General features: G+C 35.4%; 1 protein-coding gene across 1 annotated transcript in view; it reads left to right on the top strand.

Moving 5' to 3' along the window:
- Positions 1–18,975, top strand: part of LOC102035204 (ras GTPase-activating protein 1) — a 45,818-nt gene that overhangs the window by 819 nt on the left and 26,024 nt on the right. The window contains exons 2-9 of the mRNA XM_031064648.1: positions 155–281; positions 8,674–8,823; positions 10,073–10,208; positions 10,959–11,029; positions 13,842–13,959; positions 14,819–14,850; positions 16,305–16,357; positions 17,010–17,160. Coding sequence (XP_030920508.1) covers positions 155–281; positions 8,674–8,823; positions 10,073–10,208; positions 10,959–11,029; positions 13,842–13,959; positions 14,819–14,850; positions 16,305–16,357; positions 17,010–17,160 — 838 coding nt within the window. The remainder of the gene's footprint in view (positions 1–154; positions 282–8,673; positions 8,824–10,072; positions 10,209–10,958; positions 11,030–13,841; positions 13,960–14,818; positions 14,851–16,304; positions 16,358–17,009; positions 17,161–18,975) is intronic.

The raw sequence follows: 18,975 nt of genomic DNA, 5'->3' as shown, positions 1-18,975 counted from the left end.
CCGCCCCCGCCTCAGTCCTTGTGGGGAGTGGGTACCGCGCCGCCGGGCCCCCACCGCTCGCCGGGGAGACAGTGTGTCAAACTCGGCTGGCTGTCTCGCAGAAGTTTTGCGTCCCACTTCTTCACCTTCCCTCCCTCCTCCGGTTCCGTTCCAGCAGGAAGTTTGCTTTACGGGAACACTGCCCGGGGTCTGTGGAGCGCAGCCCACCCGCAAGTCGGGAGAGTGAACGGCGGCAGCAGGGAGGTCGGACTTCTTCCCCTTCACGGGGAGCTGGTCCTCCGGTACTGAGTGGGATCAGCTCACGGGAAAAAGGCGGCTGAGTTAGTTTTTTGCCGGTTTTCATAGCAGTACTGCAAAGGCTGCCAGGAAGAGTGAGCTATTCTGGTTGTCGTTTAAACTGCCTGTTGGGGAGACATTTCCAGTCACTGCTAGCCCCTTCACGGTAGAGTCATAAACTTAATTTCTGTAAATGGAGTAAAAAAACCATCCATGGCATAAAAGACTTAACTTACCATGTCATAATTTTGTGTTGCATTGCTTTCTGTTAAAAAAAAAAAAGAAGATAACTTATATTTTCCATTTCATATAGAAGCAGCCAAAGTAATGCCCACTTGTTGGATGTTTTTAAAAATTCAGGTAGTTTTGAGTCATGGATTTAAAAGGAATTTAAATAATTTCCAATTTTAAAAGTGTTAACAGAGGGATATTTTTATAAATGTTTTAACTGCCTTGCTGTTTAGCCAATTTAAAGTTGTTTTCATAAAGGTTATGCTTGGAGAGAGGAGACATTTGGAATAAACTGTAAACTTAAAATTAAATTTTAGTGTATTTATCCGTACATCAGTTTAATTTTGATTCCTTTAGTGCTGGTACTAGAAAGAATCTTCCACTAGAGGCAGACTAGTTCTTTGTTTAAGTTGTGTGAAATATAAGATCAGATAATGTTACATAGAGTCCATGTAATTAGTAAATAATCTTAATACAACCTTTGGATTTCACTATAGAAAATCTGCAGGTTTACTCAAAGCACTTCCAAGGTGTGTGTTAGAATAGAAAATAATCATTTTCTTCCATATCCTTATCATATTCTCCCCGAAATGAAATGGTTTCAGAGGCTTACACTTCTTCATTAGTATAATTTCTATAAATATGTTGTTTTTGTAGTTCTTGCGTATAGTGGGTAATTTAGAGAGTAACATACAGTTGTGTTTAAAGAGACATATGTAGATATGTCAGAAACTTAACTAAAAATCTTTGTGAAATTTTAGGTTCGTTCTTTATATTCTGTCATAACTTGACTAACAGAGTTAACTTTGGCATTATGTTACATACTCTTACGATTTCAGGAGCCATTGTCATTTTAAGTAGGACATAAAATTATAATAGCCTCTATAACAAGCTTCTCTGAGCTTGTTTTGCAGATTAAAAAGACAAGCCCAAAGCAAACAAAAAAGCTCAAACACAAACCAGACACAATATGTGTTCCTAGTCTTCAAATTTTTAGGCTGTAAAGATGTTACAAATGCTTTTTTAAACATGAGTATGCTTTTAAATAGTGTACAGTTGGCATTCTTGCTTTCGTAGTAACTAATACAAAGAGATGGGAAATGAAGCACCTGCAGGTTGTGCACTTCCCATGAGGATGTTGTAAATATGGTTTGCTCAGGGACATCTGGGGAATATATCTTCTTTTAGTGTGTGTTCTTTAATATTCAAGGAGTGGGAGGATACTAGCATATAAGACCTTCTCTTTATTCACAAACTCATAATCTCCCAGTAGGGTTGATTTTTTAATCTTTGATCTGGAGTGAAGCTAATTTGAGGCTTATCTATTCAGTGTGTGCATGTTTTCATTTTTATGGAGCAGAGCAGTGGTGTGTTTATGTTGCAGCTTAATGCCAGGTGGGATTCACAGGATACTAGGGAATAAAGGCGACTCTGTGTTTGTTTACGTCATCTTTTCCCTTGCTTTCTGCCCCATTTGCAGACCTCAGTGACAGAGGCTCAAATAGCATAAGGAAATGCCTTTGGATTTAATGAATGAATGAATGCTGATTTTTTAATGTATTTGATTTAAAATCTTAGTTGACAAAATTATTTTCTGTCCTAGCATTGCATTAATGTGGCAGGAGCTGTTCCAGTATTGCAGCGAAACTGGCATTTTTATATAGTGTTTTTTGAGCAGTGCTTATCAGTTTGAAAAAGAAATCAGTTGAAATCTGAAAGTGATCAACCACACAAAATGAAATATGCTGTCAAAATACTGTTTGGTTAAAACAAATCTTACCCAGAGCAGATATATTCTTACAGTCACTCTTGGAGTTCATTCAGGCAACATAATAAGAAAAAACTGAAGATGAAGACAGGTAGAGAAATACTGAATAAGAATGGATTGCATTAAAGTAGACCATTTTCCTGACTATATAGTGAAGTTCTGGTATCTTCACATAAGTGTTCAAGGTGGCAAGCTGAGAGTTCTGCATTTGTTTCAGTAACTCATGAAAAAATTATTTTCTGAATAATTGCAGAAGACCTTTTTCCAGACTAATGAATGAATCTGTTGCACTATAAATTATCAGGAAATAATGTTAGTGTGTTCAGTTAGGTACCTGTATAAAGAAAATTATATGTGATGTCAATAGATTTTAGTGTGTGAGGTTTCTTTGTTTAGCAGTTAATGTAGTTAGCATAGAATATTGTCTTTATTAGATAATTATTTTATTCATTAGTTCCTGTTGTGCGTGGAAGACAACACTATTTTTCAAAAGTCGGTGAGTAGTGTATTCTGGGCTGCTTCCGGCTGGATGTGTGGTGTTAGAAGTACTGTCTTAAATGAGTGGTTAAACACAGTGAAACAACATTGCACCTAACCTGCCACAGGAAGTGAAGCAGTAAGTAAACTGAGTGTGTTAGTTCATAAGTCAATGAAAACTTCAGATAAATAAAACCAGAAGTAGGACAGCATTTGAAGCCAGAAGTCTGAGGATGATTTTTCAGTAGTTTAGTCAGTATTTCTAGTTAACATTAGATAATGTAGTTTTGTTTAAACAGTAACTAGAATCTATTGACATGCTCTTTATTTCGTTTTTATTTTGTCATTGATTGAGTCCCGTAATACCAGTGTGGGACTTTGGCAGTTCATTTACTAGCCTACCACATTGAGAAGTGTAATACTGTACTGTGTTTTTTCAAGCTTTTTTGTCTATATGTTCTGTGGTTGTGAAGGGAAGACGAACACAAATTTTCTAGTGAGGGCTTACGTCTCTTCAGAATAGGACTCCTTTTTTTGGTTCAAGCATAAATTTGTAAAATTCCCATAGTAGTTTTCCAGTTTCTTTCATATCTTTCTCGCCAGAAAAATAAGCGTCTTGTACTATGTCTTGCTGGTAGGCATAGAAGAGAGGAGAAGGCATCTTGTTTTAACATGGTCTTTGTGCTGCACGTAAGTATTGCAGGGTTGATTCCTTGGTGTCCCTCCAGAGTATGGTCAGTACTAGTAAAATGTTCAGAGCTTGACAGAGTTAATACACTTGATCTGCTTTATTTACTTTTATGCACTATTTAAAGACTGAATGTGGTCTTTAATAGTTTTTATTTTTCTATAAAATACCTGCTCTATCTGTCTTGTTAGTGATACAGCAGAAAAAGGTTTCTGTTATTAAATTTTAATATATTTAATATTATATATATATAATATATATTTAATATATAATATATTGAAATGTTATTATCTTTTAATCATATTTAGTGCTGAAGGTGGTGAGGAGTAATCAGCATGGATTTATAATAGGAAAATTGTGCTTAACCAACCTAAGAGCCTTCTGTGATGTAGTCATTGACTTGGGGGAGAAAGGGAGAGAGTTTACCGTAACTTTAGTAAGGCTTTTGACACTGTCTTCTGTAGTCTTCTTGCAGACAGACTGACAGAGTATAGGTTAGGTTAAAGGACATGAGGTGCATTGAAAACTGGTTGAATGACTGGGAATAGAGCATGATGATCAGCAGCTCGAAGTCCAGATAGAAGCAAATTACTGGGGGTATTCCCTGATGTGACTTCATGGATCAGTACTGTGACCTGCTTGGATAGAGTACGTGCACCTTTAGCAAGTTCACAGATAATGCAAAACTGAAAGAGGAGCAGCTGAAACATACGTAGTTGTGCTGACATCCAGAGTGATGTGGATAGGCTGGAGAATTGGGCTGTGGGAGAGCTTGTGTAGTTAGACAAAGGAAACACAGAGCTCTGGTACTAGGGAGTAGTAACCCTAAGCACGTGGTGCGGGTAAACAGCTGGAAAGCAGCTCTGCAGAGAAGCATGTAGGTGTGAGGATATGAACAAAACCAGCAGTGTGCCTGTGTGGCAAAACTTCACATGTGCTTTTCCCACATGTAAAAAGGAAATATGTAAATAAAGATTTGGTTGTACAGTGTGACATGCTTCTACGCATAATACCAGCTGCCTCCTTCCATATAGTAAATTAACAATCTACTGCCTTTTTGTGAATGGCTTGTTCCTTGCACGGGTCTTGTGGTGTTGGGGGCCAGAAGCCATACAGCTATACTGCAAACTTGCTAAATGCATACCTCCTGACATTAGAAAGGGCTGGCTGGGCCTAATGGGGCTGGTGTGACTACCCCCCATCTTCCATGGAGCATGGGGAAAATACAGGGATCTCTTGTTTGTGTGTGGACCAGAGGTCACAGCTCTGACTGCAGTGCAGCTCATTCCATGAGGTTCATGACTTGACGTATGGTTGTCAGCCACTCAGTGAGGCAGTGGTATGGGCACCATTCCGCCCACCTATATGTTGCATGTGTGGATATAGAGGCTCTTTGTGATATTGTGTCTTTGTTTTGTCTACATGTTGTAATTAAATTGTGACAGATAGAATTGGAGTTCTGAACATGCTGTTTTTGAAATAAACTGGCAGATGGGAGTATTTTCATGCACAGTTTTGACAGTTTTCTGAAACATGGAAGCCTTTTACTGGTATTCTCTTAGAAGCAAAATAAAGAACAATTACACAGGTTTCTTAAAGCAGGCAAGTTAAACAGGTAGTCACAGTAAAAAACACCTTAATTGCAATCTGTAATTGATAGGACATTTTATAGTTGAATGATTTTATAACATATGCTTGCAAGGCTACTTACTCTCTTTCAATGCATGTTATAACAGTAACTGCATTGTTAGAGTACTAGCTGTGATTCAAAATGTCATTGAATTATGTTTGCTCAAAACACAATGAAAGGAGTGGAGTGTCAGCATTTAAAAAAATGCGAAGGTAATTTTAGAAATACAGAAGTGTTCCTAGGTAGGATCAGGCAAACAAGCAGAGATGACTGATGAGAAATTATAGGGACCTTGTCTTTGGCAATGATTGAGGATGTACATCTAAGTAGTAGTGAGTTAGAATTTTGAGTGTAAGCACTTGTAAGTCACAGTCATTTGGCAACTTATTTATGATAAGCTAGGCAGGTTTTTAATGTGATACCTTCACACCCAAACTTAAATCCTTTCACGAGACTTATAGTACACCATACATAGCAATTCCTTTTGCATCCATTAAGAATCTCTATGGTTGGCATTGCTTTGGACTGAAAACAATAAATTTGAAATTGTTTTGATTGCAAAATATTTACGTTTTAAATCTTGACATAGAAAACTCAGAGGGAGAGGTGGTTTCCTGTGATGTATTTTTGCAGAAATATTCACACTTCACCTGACTGGAGCTTAAAACTAAAGGATATAGGGGTCACTTTATTTCATTTCAGAAATGATGGTAGCCTGTTTATTTCCTTCAGAGTGTTCTGTGTTCTATTCTCTGGTGAAATTAGGAGTATGGCTAGCTCTGTAGTTTACTCATTTCTGTTCTACTTTCTTTGAATAGAACTGACTGTTGGATGGATCTTCCTTTGTAATGCAGCATAAGAGGTGTTAAAATCTTTTATTAGTGCTCATTAGATTAGTCAATACCCTTAAATGAGATGGAGTACTGCAGTTTTGTAAAACAGTGTTTACTGTTTGCTATCAAAGTCCTTGAAGATTATAATGGGAAGTTGCAGAATGTATCTTTCTATAATACTGAAAACTGGTGATAGCAGGATAGGTTATAAGACATTGATTCTGACAGTGATGTCTTTCAGTGCTCCTAGATTATATATTATGTGAATAAACTGTTTTTATGTATTGATGAAACTGCTCTTTGAAAAAATGCAGTTATTTCTTGACAACTGTTTTGCATACTCTAAAGGTATTATACAAGTTTGCACTTAAGTGTATCCTATTTTTTTAAAGATATGTAAAATCTACAGAGGTTTCCTGAGGATATCACTTGAGTGTTTTCTCATGTCATTACTCAACATTGACTGCTTTACTGTTGTTTGTATTAAATTTAGTGTTAATACTTACTTCTGCGGCTAGTACTATACAGTAATTCGTACTATATAGTAATAGTACTATACAGTACATTACACTAATGCAGAGTGAGCTATAAAATACAGTGTTTTTTTGCCATCAGAAGTTAACATTTTATATATGGGTTCAGTTACACTGAATTTAATTGCGCTCAGAAGTTAACTTAATATTTTTAATTCCAAAACCGAACTTTTCCTTAAATGTTTTACCAGGTAATAAATGTCTCCTGGTACACTTGATATAAAAGTGTTGAATGGGACAAAATATAGCCTGTTCAGTGTTAGAGGATGTGGCATTTACCAATATATATATATGGCCATCACCAGCAAGGAGGGTGTCTTTTTTGTTTGAAGCTCCAGGACTGAGAATTGGGGCACCTGAATTTGTAAATTTTTTTTTGTAATTTGCATTCTTATTGAGACTTCCACTTCTTCGTTTTGAAATTGTGCCTTTCTTGAATTTTGGCATTTTAATGCAATGTGTCTCTCAGTAGAATTAAGATTATCTTCCTTAAGTGGGTGATAAATAGGAACAAATAAAAGCTCAATGAACCTGTTATTAGTCTAGAATAGATTTCATGAAATGGAATGTTGGTTTCTTCATCAGGGAAGTTTCTTGGGTCTCTGAGGAGTTATATACTTCATGAAAGTCAGTCTGTCCAGGAAAGCAATGCTGAGTTGCAACGTGTTGGGAGCAAACTCACTCAGGTTTCAGCTGTGCTGGGCACACTGACACGCAGAATATTTAATCTTACTTACTTGATAATCAGCTGTCCTTGTTTTGCTTCATTTCCTAAAAGACCCTCCTTGTCGGGAAGGCGTGACCACTTCTTTGTGACTGTCTTTGAACGACAGCTTTCTGTTCATGAATGAAGCTACTTTGCTCTGGAATGGAATGGCACAGGCTCTTGCTAATTTAACTAGTTCTGCAGCAGTTGCAAGTTTTAAATGTTGTACAGACACAACAGTGCTTCTACTGGTTTAGCTTGTTTTGATCAGGGTGAGGAAGAGAAGCAAAGGGGAGCAATACTAGCAAGTACCCAGTTTTGTCAGGTTAAACAGTATTTATGCTTGTGCTGCTCTTACTGGTGAAATGGTGTTTTTTGGTTTGGTTTATCAAGGTTTTGTTCTGATAAAAGCTCTCAAAGCTTTTTTTTTCCATTTCGTAGAAAAAATTGCTTTTGTTCAGATTTTATAAACAGCTCAGCTTTTAATTTTTTAAAAATTTGAAGCTGTATGCCGTGAAATATTTGATATTTTTGCATATATTAGCTCAAGAGATCATTTACATATCTTCTAAATTGCATGTTTTTGAATCTTACAAAACAGTCTGAAGTGTTAGAACTAAATGGTATGTGATCTGAAGTGGTGAAGGATTTTAATTGTCTAAAACACTGGCTGTTTCGAAGCTGACGGTTTCTGAGTGTAAAAATTAAAGGTTTAATCAAGCAAAATTAGGTGGAGGAGCTAATGAGTTATTGCAATATATAGCTCTGGAACATGCTGTGGCTTGGTGAAGATAATGAGAACAATGGCTGTCTTTGAAAACTCCTCTATCACTACTTTCTTGAAAAAGAAAAAATTATTCTTGATCATTTGAAGTAGAACAAGTGACAAAGGCTGTATAAGTAAACTGAGAAAGGTGATTGAATGCTTGAATGGCAGCAGTAGATTAAAGATTTCCTTTATCATATTTTGCAGTCTGTGATTGCCATGTATCAGCACTCACTTTTGATTGAGAGAGTACACATTGTGATTAGGAAAGTTGATTTTGGGGCTGGATGGTGGCCTGGTGACTGCTGTCCAGTACTTTACTGGCTTTGCTGCAGCAGCATCACTGTCAGATGAGGAACAGTCTGATAGAATTCACTTCTCCGTTTGTGCTTTTGGAATACTGAGCCTGAACTGACATATTCGTAGGCTTAAAATACAGTAATTCCAAGCAGGTCAGTTGCCTCAGTTTCTGTTTTTTTAAAGTAAACAAATTAGGGAGGAGATAAAAACTATGGTATGTGTAGAGTCTCTGCCTCGTAGGGTTGTTCCTTGGGGAAAGTAGGTTATCTGGAAAACTCTGCTGTGTTAAAAATACTGTTTTTGGAAATGAGTCAGCTAGGAGGTTGAACTTGTAACAATGTGATTGACAAAGTTTCGGAGTTATATGGGTTTTGACTGAAGGATTTTCTTCCTTTCACGGGTCTATTTTCTGAAAGTAAAAAAAACCCTTAAGTTCTAAGGATGCCCATTTTTACTCTTTTTCAGGTGGTATCATGGAAAACTTGACAGAACAATTGCAGAAGAACGTCTTCGACAAGCGGGAAAGCCTGGAAGTTACCTTATTCGAGAGAGTGATCGGAGACCAGGTTCATTTGTGCTTTCATTCCTTAGTAAAACAAATGTCAATCATTTTAGGTGAGAATTAAGTGTTTTATTTTGAATACTGTGATCTAACTACTTTTAGTTTCAGAACACAATAAAGTGAACAATGATTGCATTATAATGCAGTATTTTTGGCTCTTAATGCTTTAATTGTACAGCTTTTAACTTGTGTTTGATTGTTTTAAATCATGCTGCTTTAAAATTACTTTGTAGGGTGAAGAACCGAAGTGTGAGGAAACCAAAAATATCTGGATAGAGAAGCTTGCATAAAGTGGTTTGAATAGACTTAAAGCACCATGCAGGTTTCATTAGTCAGTGAAGGAGATAGTTTTGTGTCTGTTCCATAGTAATCATTGTAGTTATCACAGTTAAAGTGTTAGCAAGTCTGGTTGCTTCCTTAATTTTGAGGGGAAAAAAACCCACCCAAAACAAGCAAAAATCCCCCAAAACAAACAAAAAAAAAAGCCCAAAGCAAAAGCCACCAATAGATGATATGTTTAGTAATTGAAAGATTTGCTGGAAACAGCTTTCAGCATATGTCCTGAGCATTGTTTTCCGACTTCTGTTGCAGTGTTATATGCTTATGAGCTTGGGCTTAATATCTGAAGATTCATCTTTGTATGCATTTTACATTACTTCTTGGGAGAAACAGCTTAATTCACATTATGCATTAACTACTTAAATTGTTGTGTGAGCTTTTTCCCATTAGATATAAAAATTTTAATTAAGTTTCAGGAGATACTTTGATTATTCCAAAGTAATTTTTTAATTTTTAATATGGATGCTAAACTAACTGTAACAAAATTACTAATTTTTGATGGTGTTTGTTTTCTGCATTGTATAGTTCTGAAGTGTAGTAATTTTTTGTTAAAGTACTTTGCTACTTTGTTCATTTTATGCCTATTATAAAAGGTGTTTGTTGTGCATGATACAAATAATAATGCTGTTGTGTAGTAGTGCATTATTTCAGTTTTCCAGGATGTTCACACTTACTTTTTTTTAAATTTAATTTCATTTAGTTCTGACAAATGGGCTGTCTTTTTCTGTGAATCAGCACTTTCTTTAGATAAAAGACTGGTGGCTCATAAAATATATTTATGAATATTTTTGATAAAATATTCATTAGGTTTATTTACTTGTTTACAGAGAGTCTGTGATACTGTATTTTGCTGAATATAGACACCGTTTTAAGAATTAAACATGATGCTAATCTCCTTTTCTTAAAAAAAAAATTGGTAGCAAAAATTTTTCTCATGTCAAGCTTCTGTTTTTTTATTAACAGGATTATTGCCATGTGTGGAGACTATTACATTGGTGGGCGTCGCTTTGCTTCACTCTCAGACCTGATCGGTTATTACAGTCATGTGTCCTGCTTGCTGAAAGGGGAAAAGCTCTTATTTCCAGTAGCACCTCCAGAGGCAAGTAAAAAAATTCCTGAAGACTAACTTATTAAAATGTTTGTAACTTTAATCATTATTCAAAATTTTCTTTGGGAAAAAAAATTTTAGGAAGTTTCCTGTTGTTTGGCATAGGCATATGTGGAACTATAGGGAGTGTAAAAATGCATTTTTACTGATACAAAGTAATGATGAAAAAAATTTGCTATTTAATAAAAATACATAATGAGGAAGATAAAGGTATTGCAGTTATTGCACAATGTAGTAACATCATTTTAAGTAGGCAGAGAAAACAAGACAATACTGAGTTCTTGTAATAAAGAGCACTGTTACTGTGTAACTATCACTGTTCTGTCACATTTTGGCTATCTAACAATAGTTTCAAAATGCATCCTGTAGATAACCAAGGTTTCTTCCACATGCCCATCCTTGAAACAACAAAAGTAATTAAAATGAAAAAAAAAAACCACTGCAAAATATCCCCTGTAACAAAACCCAAAACCTGAATAAAGATGTTTCTGAATGTTAAAATTTGGGATTTTATTTCTGCTCTAAGTGAAAAAAAAATTTAAAGGAAGTGCTGTTAGTTCAACAAATTACACGTTTCTAGTTGACAGTGGTTTTGAGCTTTGGAAATAAAAAACTGGCAAGGCCTATATAAGTGGTGTTCTTTGCCTCAGAATAGCATAAGGCTGGGGAGAAAGATTCTGCAGTATAGAATATACAGTACAGAGTATAGAGAAAAAACCATTGCTGTTTTTTAAACTGTAGCCTGTGGAAGACAGAAGGAGAGTTCGAGCAATTCTACCTTACACCAAAGTGCCAGAAACTGATGAAATAAGGTATGTTTGAGTAACAGCAGTAGCTGTGAAATTCTCAAGAGTATTCATAAATAGTAATAATTTAGGTAGGTGTTCGTATGCAAGTATTTTCCAGTTGCATTTTAAACTTTACATGGTTAGATTAACAGATTATATCTCTCTGTTCTTTGGTTGGAAATAAGAACAAGACATTTTGTTCTTTGTATATTTGTTTGTATTAATTGAATGGAAGGTACATAAAGGTACATAGAATTAAAATCTTATAATTTTGAAACATGTTTTATAAAGCCCTAGATTTTTACCAAAAGGATGAATTTATATGTCAGAGAATTCTGTATGGAAATGCCTTATCTGAGTGTGTGAAAGAAATGAGCTAGGCTTTGTTCTGAACTGACACAGAACTATTAGATGTGTAGCTGAGGGAAACAATTCAGATCACTAGAAAGAGAAAATGGGCCTTGACTACTTACAAATTTAAGAATGGAAGAAGTGGGTCTTTCAATAGAAGACCATTTTCTGGTTACTTGGGATTGATACTGCTTTTTTGAGATAATTTTTTTTCCAGCTGAAAAAATAGGAGGATTTGAAAGTGATTTGTGGTGATTTCTAATCTCTCTAATGTGACAGATTTCATAAACTGATGTAATACACCACTTGAATTGGGAATTTTCTTAGGTTTAAGATTATTATCTTAAAATGTAGAGAAAAATATGAGAGCTTTATATCCTCATTTGGATGGAAATTTATTCCAGGACTCACAGTCCAGTCTGATCCTTTGTTTTTGTAATTATGTGTTTTACTAAGGTGATTGACTGGGAATGGTCTCTCTAATGGCACATTACAACTAAGGCTTCCTACTCTGTGTGAGAACAACAAAAAAGAATCTTTTAGGTGTCTTACTGCACCTATCAGCTTAAGAGGAAATAGCATTTTGTTGTTTGCTATCATAACAAAAATTATAGGCAATTAAACCTTTTCTTCCTCTTTTAGGGTAGAGCTGAAATGCAAAGTTGGTGTTTTGATGTCTACATGGCTAAAATAGTTCAGTTCATGGCAGAGCTGAGACCAGAGTTCTCAAGTTTGTTCTAGATTGAATTAATATGCTTTTGAAGTAATTATGCATTTCAGAGAATTTTGACTTAGAATTTTAATATCATAGTAAATATTTCTTAAGTTTGAGGTATTACTGAGTTAATTTCAACATGTCTTCCATGCCGTAACTATGCAGTGATGGAGGGTGCTTTTATTGTTTGTTACCTGTTAAAGCTGAATAGCAGTTGAATTTATTCTTTGTTTTCAATGGTGTTTTGTTGTGTTTTGTTTTTTCTGTTAGCCTACTTCAAATGAGAGCTGTGCCGTAGACAATTGCTGTGAAATTTTTAATTGCAATGGTAGTTAATGAGCTTCACTCTTTATTGTTTTTCCTGTACCTTGATGCATCATGAAACATGGTCAAAAATTCTGTGCTGCAGTGAAAGGTTTTCATGTGACCTGAGTTTGTGTTCTTAATATTTAAGGAGTCACTTACACTAGTCTCCAGAAATGAAAACTCCCTTAGACGAGGTGCTGGGTCCTGCACTTTGGCCACAATAAACCCTCTGCAGAGCTGAAAAGCTACCCGATGGAAATGGACCTGTGGGTGCTGGTCAGCAGCTGGCTGAAGATGAGCCAGCTGTGCCCCGGTGGCCAAGAGAGTCAAGGGCATCCTGACTTGGATCAGCAGTGCTATAGCTAGTAGGACTAAGAAAGTGATTCTTTCTCTGTGCTCAACACTGGTGGGGCCACATCCTGAGTACCATGTCCAGTTCTGGGCCATTCAACTCAGGAAAGACATTGAGGTCCTGGAGTGTGTCCAGAGAAGGGTAATGGAACTGGTAAAATGTCTGGAATACAAGTCCTGTTAGGAGCAGCTGCAGGGCCTCAATCTGGAGAAAAGGAGTCTCAAGGGAGATCTCATTGCTCTCTACGACTCCCTAAAAGAAGCTTGTAGCCAGGTAGGGTTCAGTCTCTTCTGCCAGGCAACCAGTGGCAGGATAAGAGAACATAATCTTAAATTCCCCTTTAGTCTACAGGGTGGTTTTGGGTTGGTCATTAGGGGAAAATTTTTCACAGAAAGGGTGATTAGACATTGAAATGCTGCCCATGGAGGTGGTCGAATCACTGTCTTGGAAGTTTATAGAAGGACTGGATGTTGCACTTAGTGCCATTGTCTGGTTGACATGTGGTATTTGGTAGTAGGTTGGACTCAGTAAGTAGTATCAGAGGTAATTTCCAACCCATTTGATTCTATGATGCTCTAATTCTGAACGTTAATGCTTCTTATGCTTGTAGCTAATTGCATGGCATCTCTGGTAACTGCTCTGTATTCTCTTTGCATCACTTGTCTTCATATGTGAGAACATAATGAATAGGTATTCCACAACTTACATTGTGCAAGGTAATTTTTCAATGAATGGAATATTATTTTCTTATAGACTGCTAAGGGTTATTTTACTTGTGTTGCATATTTGATCTCTCTTGATAAAAGAACAATATTCCTGTATTTTAATATTGCTGTGTTATTTTTGTTTTATACATTAGCATAGTTTGAAGTTGAGAGCACTGAAGCATATATTAGATACTAAACTTAAATCAAAAGTATGAAACCTTGTATATGGTAGCCACTTAACTGTGAGGAAAAATACACATGTGCTTGGAATATCAGTTCCTGCATTTTTTATGAATAGGTTTTCCCAAATATTTTATGGAAATTATACCCAAGAATTCATTGTGTTCATTAAACTTTAAATTATGATTGTATCTCTAATTTAAATCTTGCTGTAACCTTCTTCAGTTTCCTTAAAGGAGACATGTTTATTGTCCATAATGAATTGGAAGACGGCTGGATGTGGGTTACAAACCTACGTACAGATGAACAAGGTCTTATTGTTGAAGACCTGGTAGAAGAAGTGGTAAGTAATTTTTGTATTCAAATTTCTTAAATGAATGGGATTTTTTTTATGGAGTAATACTGAACAAAAACTAGTGACATTTAATTGCCTGTTTTCTAATTATGTACTTTTCTGAACCTAGTAAATTAATCTAGTAGTTCTAAAAAACTAAAACAAACCTTTAAGCATAGTTTATTATAAAAAAATGTTTATTCATGTGTTGTCCAAAGATAAGTGCAAATGAATAGTACTGTAAATTTACTAGGCATTTCCCTAAAATCTACTGTCCTGGTGAAGAATCATTCAATTGCATTTCTTTTTTGCAATTTTCATGAAAAGTTCAGTAACTCAACAGAATGTAGTTTTGCATTGTGGCAGATCTTTCTCTTTATTCTAGGATGAAATGGGTTAAAAATTTATTGGTGAGAAGAAAAAAAAGAAAAAGATTTTTGTATAATATCTTCACAGTATGTGTGTTTTGCCAATAGCAATGTTACTTGAGATGCTTCTCATTGATGCCTGTGTTAGGATGTGAATAGCTAAACTGAAGTGACAATACTAGACTGTTGATCTGTAGACTGATAGGTCAGTGGTAATTTAACATTAGGAAGGCTGAGAAAGTTGAAACTTTCTAAAAAGTTACCACCTCTAAAGGACTTGGATCATGAATGAAGTAATCATCAGAAATAACATTTTTGCTGAATTTTCACCTAATGAATGAAGAGGAAAGCGTTTCATAGAGCTGCAGCAAGTCTTTTAGGTAAAAAATGTCTTAGATATCTAAAGGTAATTTTTTTTCTACAGAAGGTCTTAACTTGTGACTTTTTTTTTAATTGAGTTGCACTGTTGTCATTCACTTGATATGTTAATTTTCTCATAGGGAAGAGAAGAAGATCCCCATGAAGGCAAAATGTAAGGATTTTTGTTCTGTTGTTTGAAAGCAATCATAACTTTTGTCAAGTTCCACTGTGAGATTTCTAAGTTTTTGAGAAAGTGACCAAAGAGATTTGTTCTTTAATCTCAAGACTTCTTAATATACTAGCTGCTGCAGATGCAAGGATAATTAATGTGAAAAAGTCCTGTAATGGACTTTTGGTAGATTTACCATCTCTGGAGGGATTTAGAAGGGGTTTAGGTGTGGCACTTGGTGACATTGGTTTGGTGATGGCCTTGGCAGTGCTGTGTTAAGGATTGTATGTGATGATCAACGGTATTTTCCAATGCAAAGAATTCTTTGTTCTGTACAATCCTGTGATTCTTATAATGCTTAAAGTTTGAAGAAAAAGTCACAAGACTGTAAGTTTCCTTCTATTTACTTAAATACTTTAAAAATTTTTGAAAATTCAACTTAGAATCAGTAGTGTGTTGATATGTCAATCTGTTAATAGATTACATTCACAAGTGAAGATGAGTGGCAGATAGTTGTGAAAAATGTCTAGTGCCTTAATGACTTTTCTGATGTCCTCATTTGTTTGTCATATTTGTGCTTGCTGTTTTTTTGCTGTTTCCCACTTTCCAAGAAGCTGGTGGCAGAAGGAGGCATTTCAGTGGTCTATTTGGTTTATTGAGTTCTTCTAGTTTGGCTGTATGGATGTCTTCAAATGTGAAAATTTCATATTTGGAAAGTAGCTTGTAGGGGATGTGTGGAGCTTTGATGCTGTCTTTCAGCTGTTGTTTACCTTTCAGAGGAATCCATATTAATATCTGAAGATAGTATAGAAAGAAAGCCAGAAATTCGGGTCTTTTCTTATAAAAGCACCGTATCTTTAGCTTTCCTTTAAATACAGGTTATTCAGTTGTAGTATGTCAAGCTTTTCTGAATACTGGTAAGTATCATGCCAAAACTAGGCAGAGGCTGTGAACTTTTGTGGGGTACTGCTCTGACACAAGACTCTGGGAAAGTACAAGGTGTGAGATCAAAGCAGTTTATATTCATTAATCTAACAAAGCTAGGTTTTGGTTCCACAGCTCTGGCAAATTTGAGTTTGAGGTTTTCTGTGTATAACTTCTTGTTTGAGCTTCAGATTTCATGATGCTAGTACATTGCTGTATGACTTTAAATAATGCATATCAAATTACCTACTTTTTGGACAATTCATATCAATCTCTAAACTCGCTTGTATTTGAACATCAGCTCCAAGTGTTTTATTGAAGTAATTTATTTCTTATACCTATTAGTGTTAGTCTTTCATGTTGTTGGGAGGAGAGAATCATTTAGTAGCATGGACATTGATTGTCTCATCCATATATATTGGGTCTTTTAAAATAAAGATTAATTCATAGGTGCCAGAGCCTTGAATGTCAGCATAACCAAAAAAGAGAGCTGGTAGTCTTGCTTTCTAATTTTTCTCTTCATCTTTGTTAAGATGGTTCCATGGGAAGATCTCCAAACAAGAAGCTTACAATTTGCTGATGACAGGTGTGTGTATTTCTGATGTGAAATACAGTGATAGTGAAATGGCACAAAGCTATCCTGTTAATATTAAACTAAAGGCAAAAATTCCTTCTATGTCTAAACATAAATGAGTGTGTTAGATTCTCCAATACCTCTGGGTGCTACCTCAGTAGAATATTACATTGGACGAAAACTTTCATGGCTATCAGTACTGAGTATGTTCTCAAGTAAAGTTAATCTAAAATTTTTTTATTTAATTATTAATTAAATTATATTAATTATTTTATTTTTAAATTGTTTTATGTAGAATCAGTTATTTCACTTTCATAAAGCAAGTATTTCTTTAGTTGAAAACAGTACTTCTGACTCATATTGTTTAATACCCTACTTTAAATATTGGCGCAGAGATTTGAAAATGTTATGAAACTTTTTTTGTATGATGTTTTAAAGAGATAGCAAAGATATGGCTAGGTTGCAGGCTACAGTGGAACCATTTTTCATTAATTCTGGTGGTTTAGTACTAGTTCTTCTAGTTTGAGAAGAACAACCGGAATTTACCTTTATAGGGTTTATATCTCTTCAGGTGTGCAGTTCTTTCTAGTTTATGTAGAAATAGATTTTGTAAGGGTTTACATATATCACTAAGAAAAATAACACTGTTATGATGTCTTTTTAGTTGGTCAGGTGTGCAGTTTTCTTGTGAGGCCTTCAGATAATACTCCTGGTGATTATTCACTTTATTTCCGGACCAGTGAAAATATTCAGCGTTTTAAAATATGTCCAACATCAAACAATCAATTTATGATGGGAGGCAGATATTATAATAGGTGAGTTCTTATGGCAAAATGAGTTGTGCATATTTTGTACTTGCATAACTTGCTCCTGATAATTATTTACTACTATGATTTTAAGACTGTAGTTTCCTTTATACTAAATATTTTCTCTAATTTCCATAGTCGTTACTTCTAACTGAGCATATTCTTACAGCTTAAATAACCTAAGTGTAACTCGTTTCTCTTAAAGTATTTGTGCTTGTTCTGCCAAACAGTTGCTTCACTCTGTAAATTGTAGTTTGAATGGATCATGTGGATCCATAAATTTTGTATCTGTAATTAAGAGATTACTCTATTTGAGGCAGCTTGGAAGCTTCTACATGCGTTCTTGTCTATTTGAAAAGGGGAAAATAAAAACGCTAATTTTATCTGAGACAATCAATAGAGTTTTCAAATAATAGAAATGGGTATTTACAAGAAAGGGGATAAATGCCTTTGTTGTTGAAAAAATTACTAAATTACATTGAAATATGTGCATGGTACTTGGAACAGAAATATTGATCAGTTCATTTAGAGTGAACAAACTTAAGATGCATTTCTTTTGCCATTGGTGCAAAGAAATAGTAATTTGTACAAAACAGAAAGAGAAAATAATGAGGTCTTTCCCCTTTTATGGGAGAAACTATCAGTACACCTCCATCTTTCATAGTATTTTTTTTAGAGTTGTTGTATCTGTAAGAATTTTCAGTAGTGAAAACTCACCTTCTTCCTTAAAAAGAGGTCATTGCCTGCCTTAAAAAAATCAGCATTTTTCCTGTCCTGCTCACCTAGAACAAGGGCATTCTTACCCCAGTAGAGAATTTCTGTGTCTTCTGATTGGGTAGAGGTTTAGCAGCTGTGTCTGAGAAAATGTCAAGGTCTCCTCATTAAGTTCAGTGGACTTTTTCATATGACTTCACTCACATGATGCTGTGAGGCTAAATAATTGGATCCTGATCAACCTATGCCCATTTCACACCCAGGCTGCTTGAATACCTTCTTCATTAATTGGTCTGGCCTCCAGCCATCCTTACTGAAAACTAGGCTAGCTGCAGGGTCAGCCTTTCGTGAAAGTAAATGCCGATTTGTAGTTGCAGGATGAGGATGATAGGCCTGGAGCCCCCCACCCTTGGTGATGTCAAATTAATCATCAAGTTAGTGTAACTCTTATTAGTCTCAAATGGGTTTGTAGCCATAAATAGTACACTTAAAGAAAGATACCACTTTGTTATTGCTTCAGAATACTTTATAATACAGTGCTGGATTCACTTGGTGTGTAGATTATATTTGTCTGAAAGAGATTCTATGCGGCTGAACAGAAAACAAGATTTTAAAGTTAAGCAGCAATAAATTATGACAAAGTGCTTTAAGAATTTCTTTTAGTATTTTGGTATGTAGTTTTCCAGAGATCATCCTTAGTGTCAAAGAAAATCTTTGTTTTTGTTGTATGTTTGGGAGAATTACCACTATACTCTTAAGGTGATATTCAGTTCAAATGTCTGTGTGTATAAGGTTGGTAAATTTGCTGGAAGTTCAAACATATAATGAAGAATGCAGCCCTTAGCTGCCCCATCAAGCTTGGAGTCCTAGTCTAAGTGTTACTCTAACTCCAGAAAGAGTTTTTAAATACAACTGACTTTATTCTTCGGCCCGTATTACAAAATTGCAGAAATTTTGCAGGCACCTGCTCCTTACATTGAGGAACTCCTAATGGCATTTTTAATCGAGTAAGTAGATGCTGCATTGAAGGTCAAGGTATTCCTAATTTGATGAGAGAGAAAATTCATATAATGCTGTTTGATCAATTAGAAAATGTTGGTAGTAGCTATT

This window comes from Geospiza fortis, unplaced genomic scaffold (genome assembly GCF_000277835.1).
Source record: "Geospiza fortis unplaced genomic scaffold, GeoFor_1.0 scaffold339, whole genome shotgun sequence".
In the NCBI taxonomy this organism is placed as follows: Eukaryota; Metazoa; Chordata; class Aves; order Passeriformes; family Thraupidae; genus Geospiza; species Geospiza fortis.
Note: the sequence above shows the minus strand (reverse complement) of the source record. Positions and strands in the feature narration are given on the sequence as shown.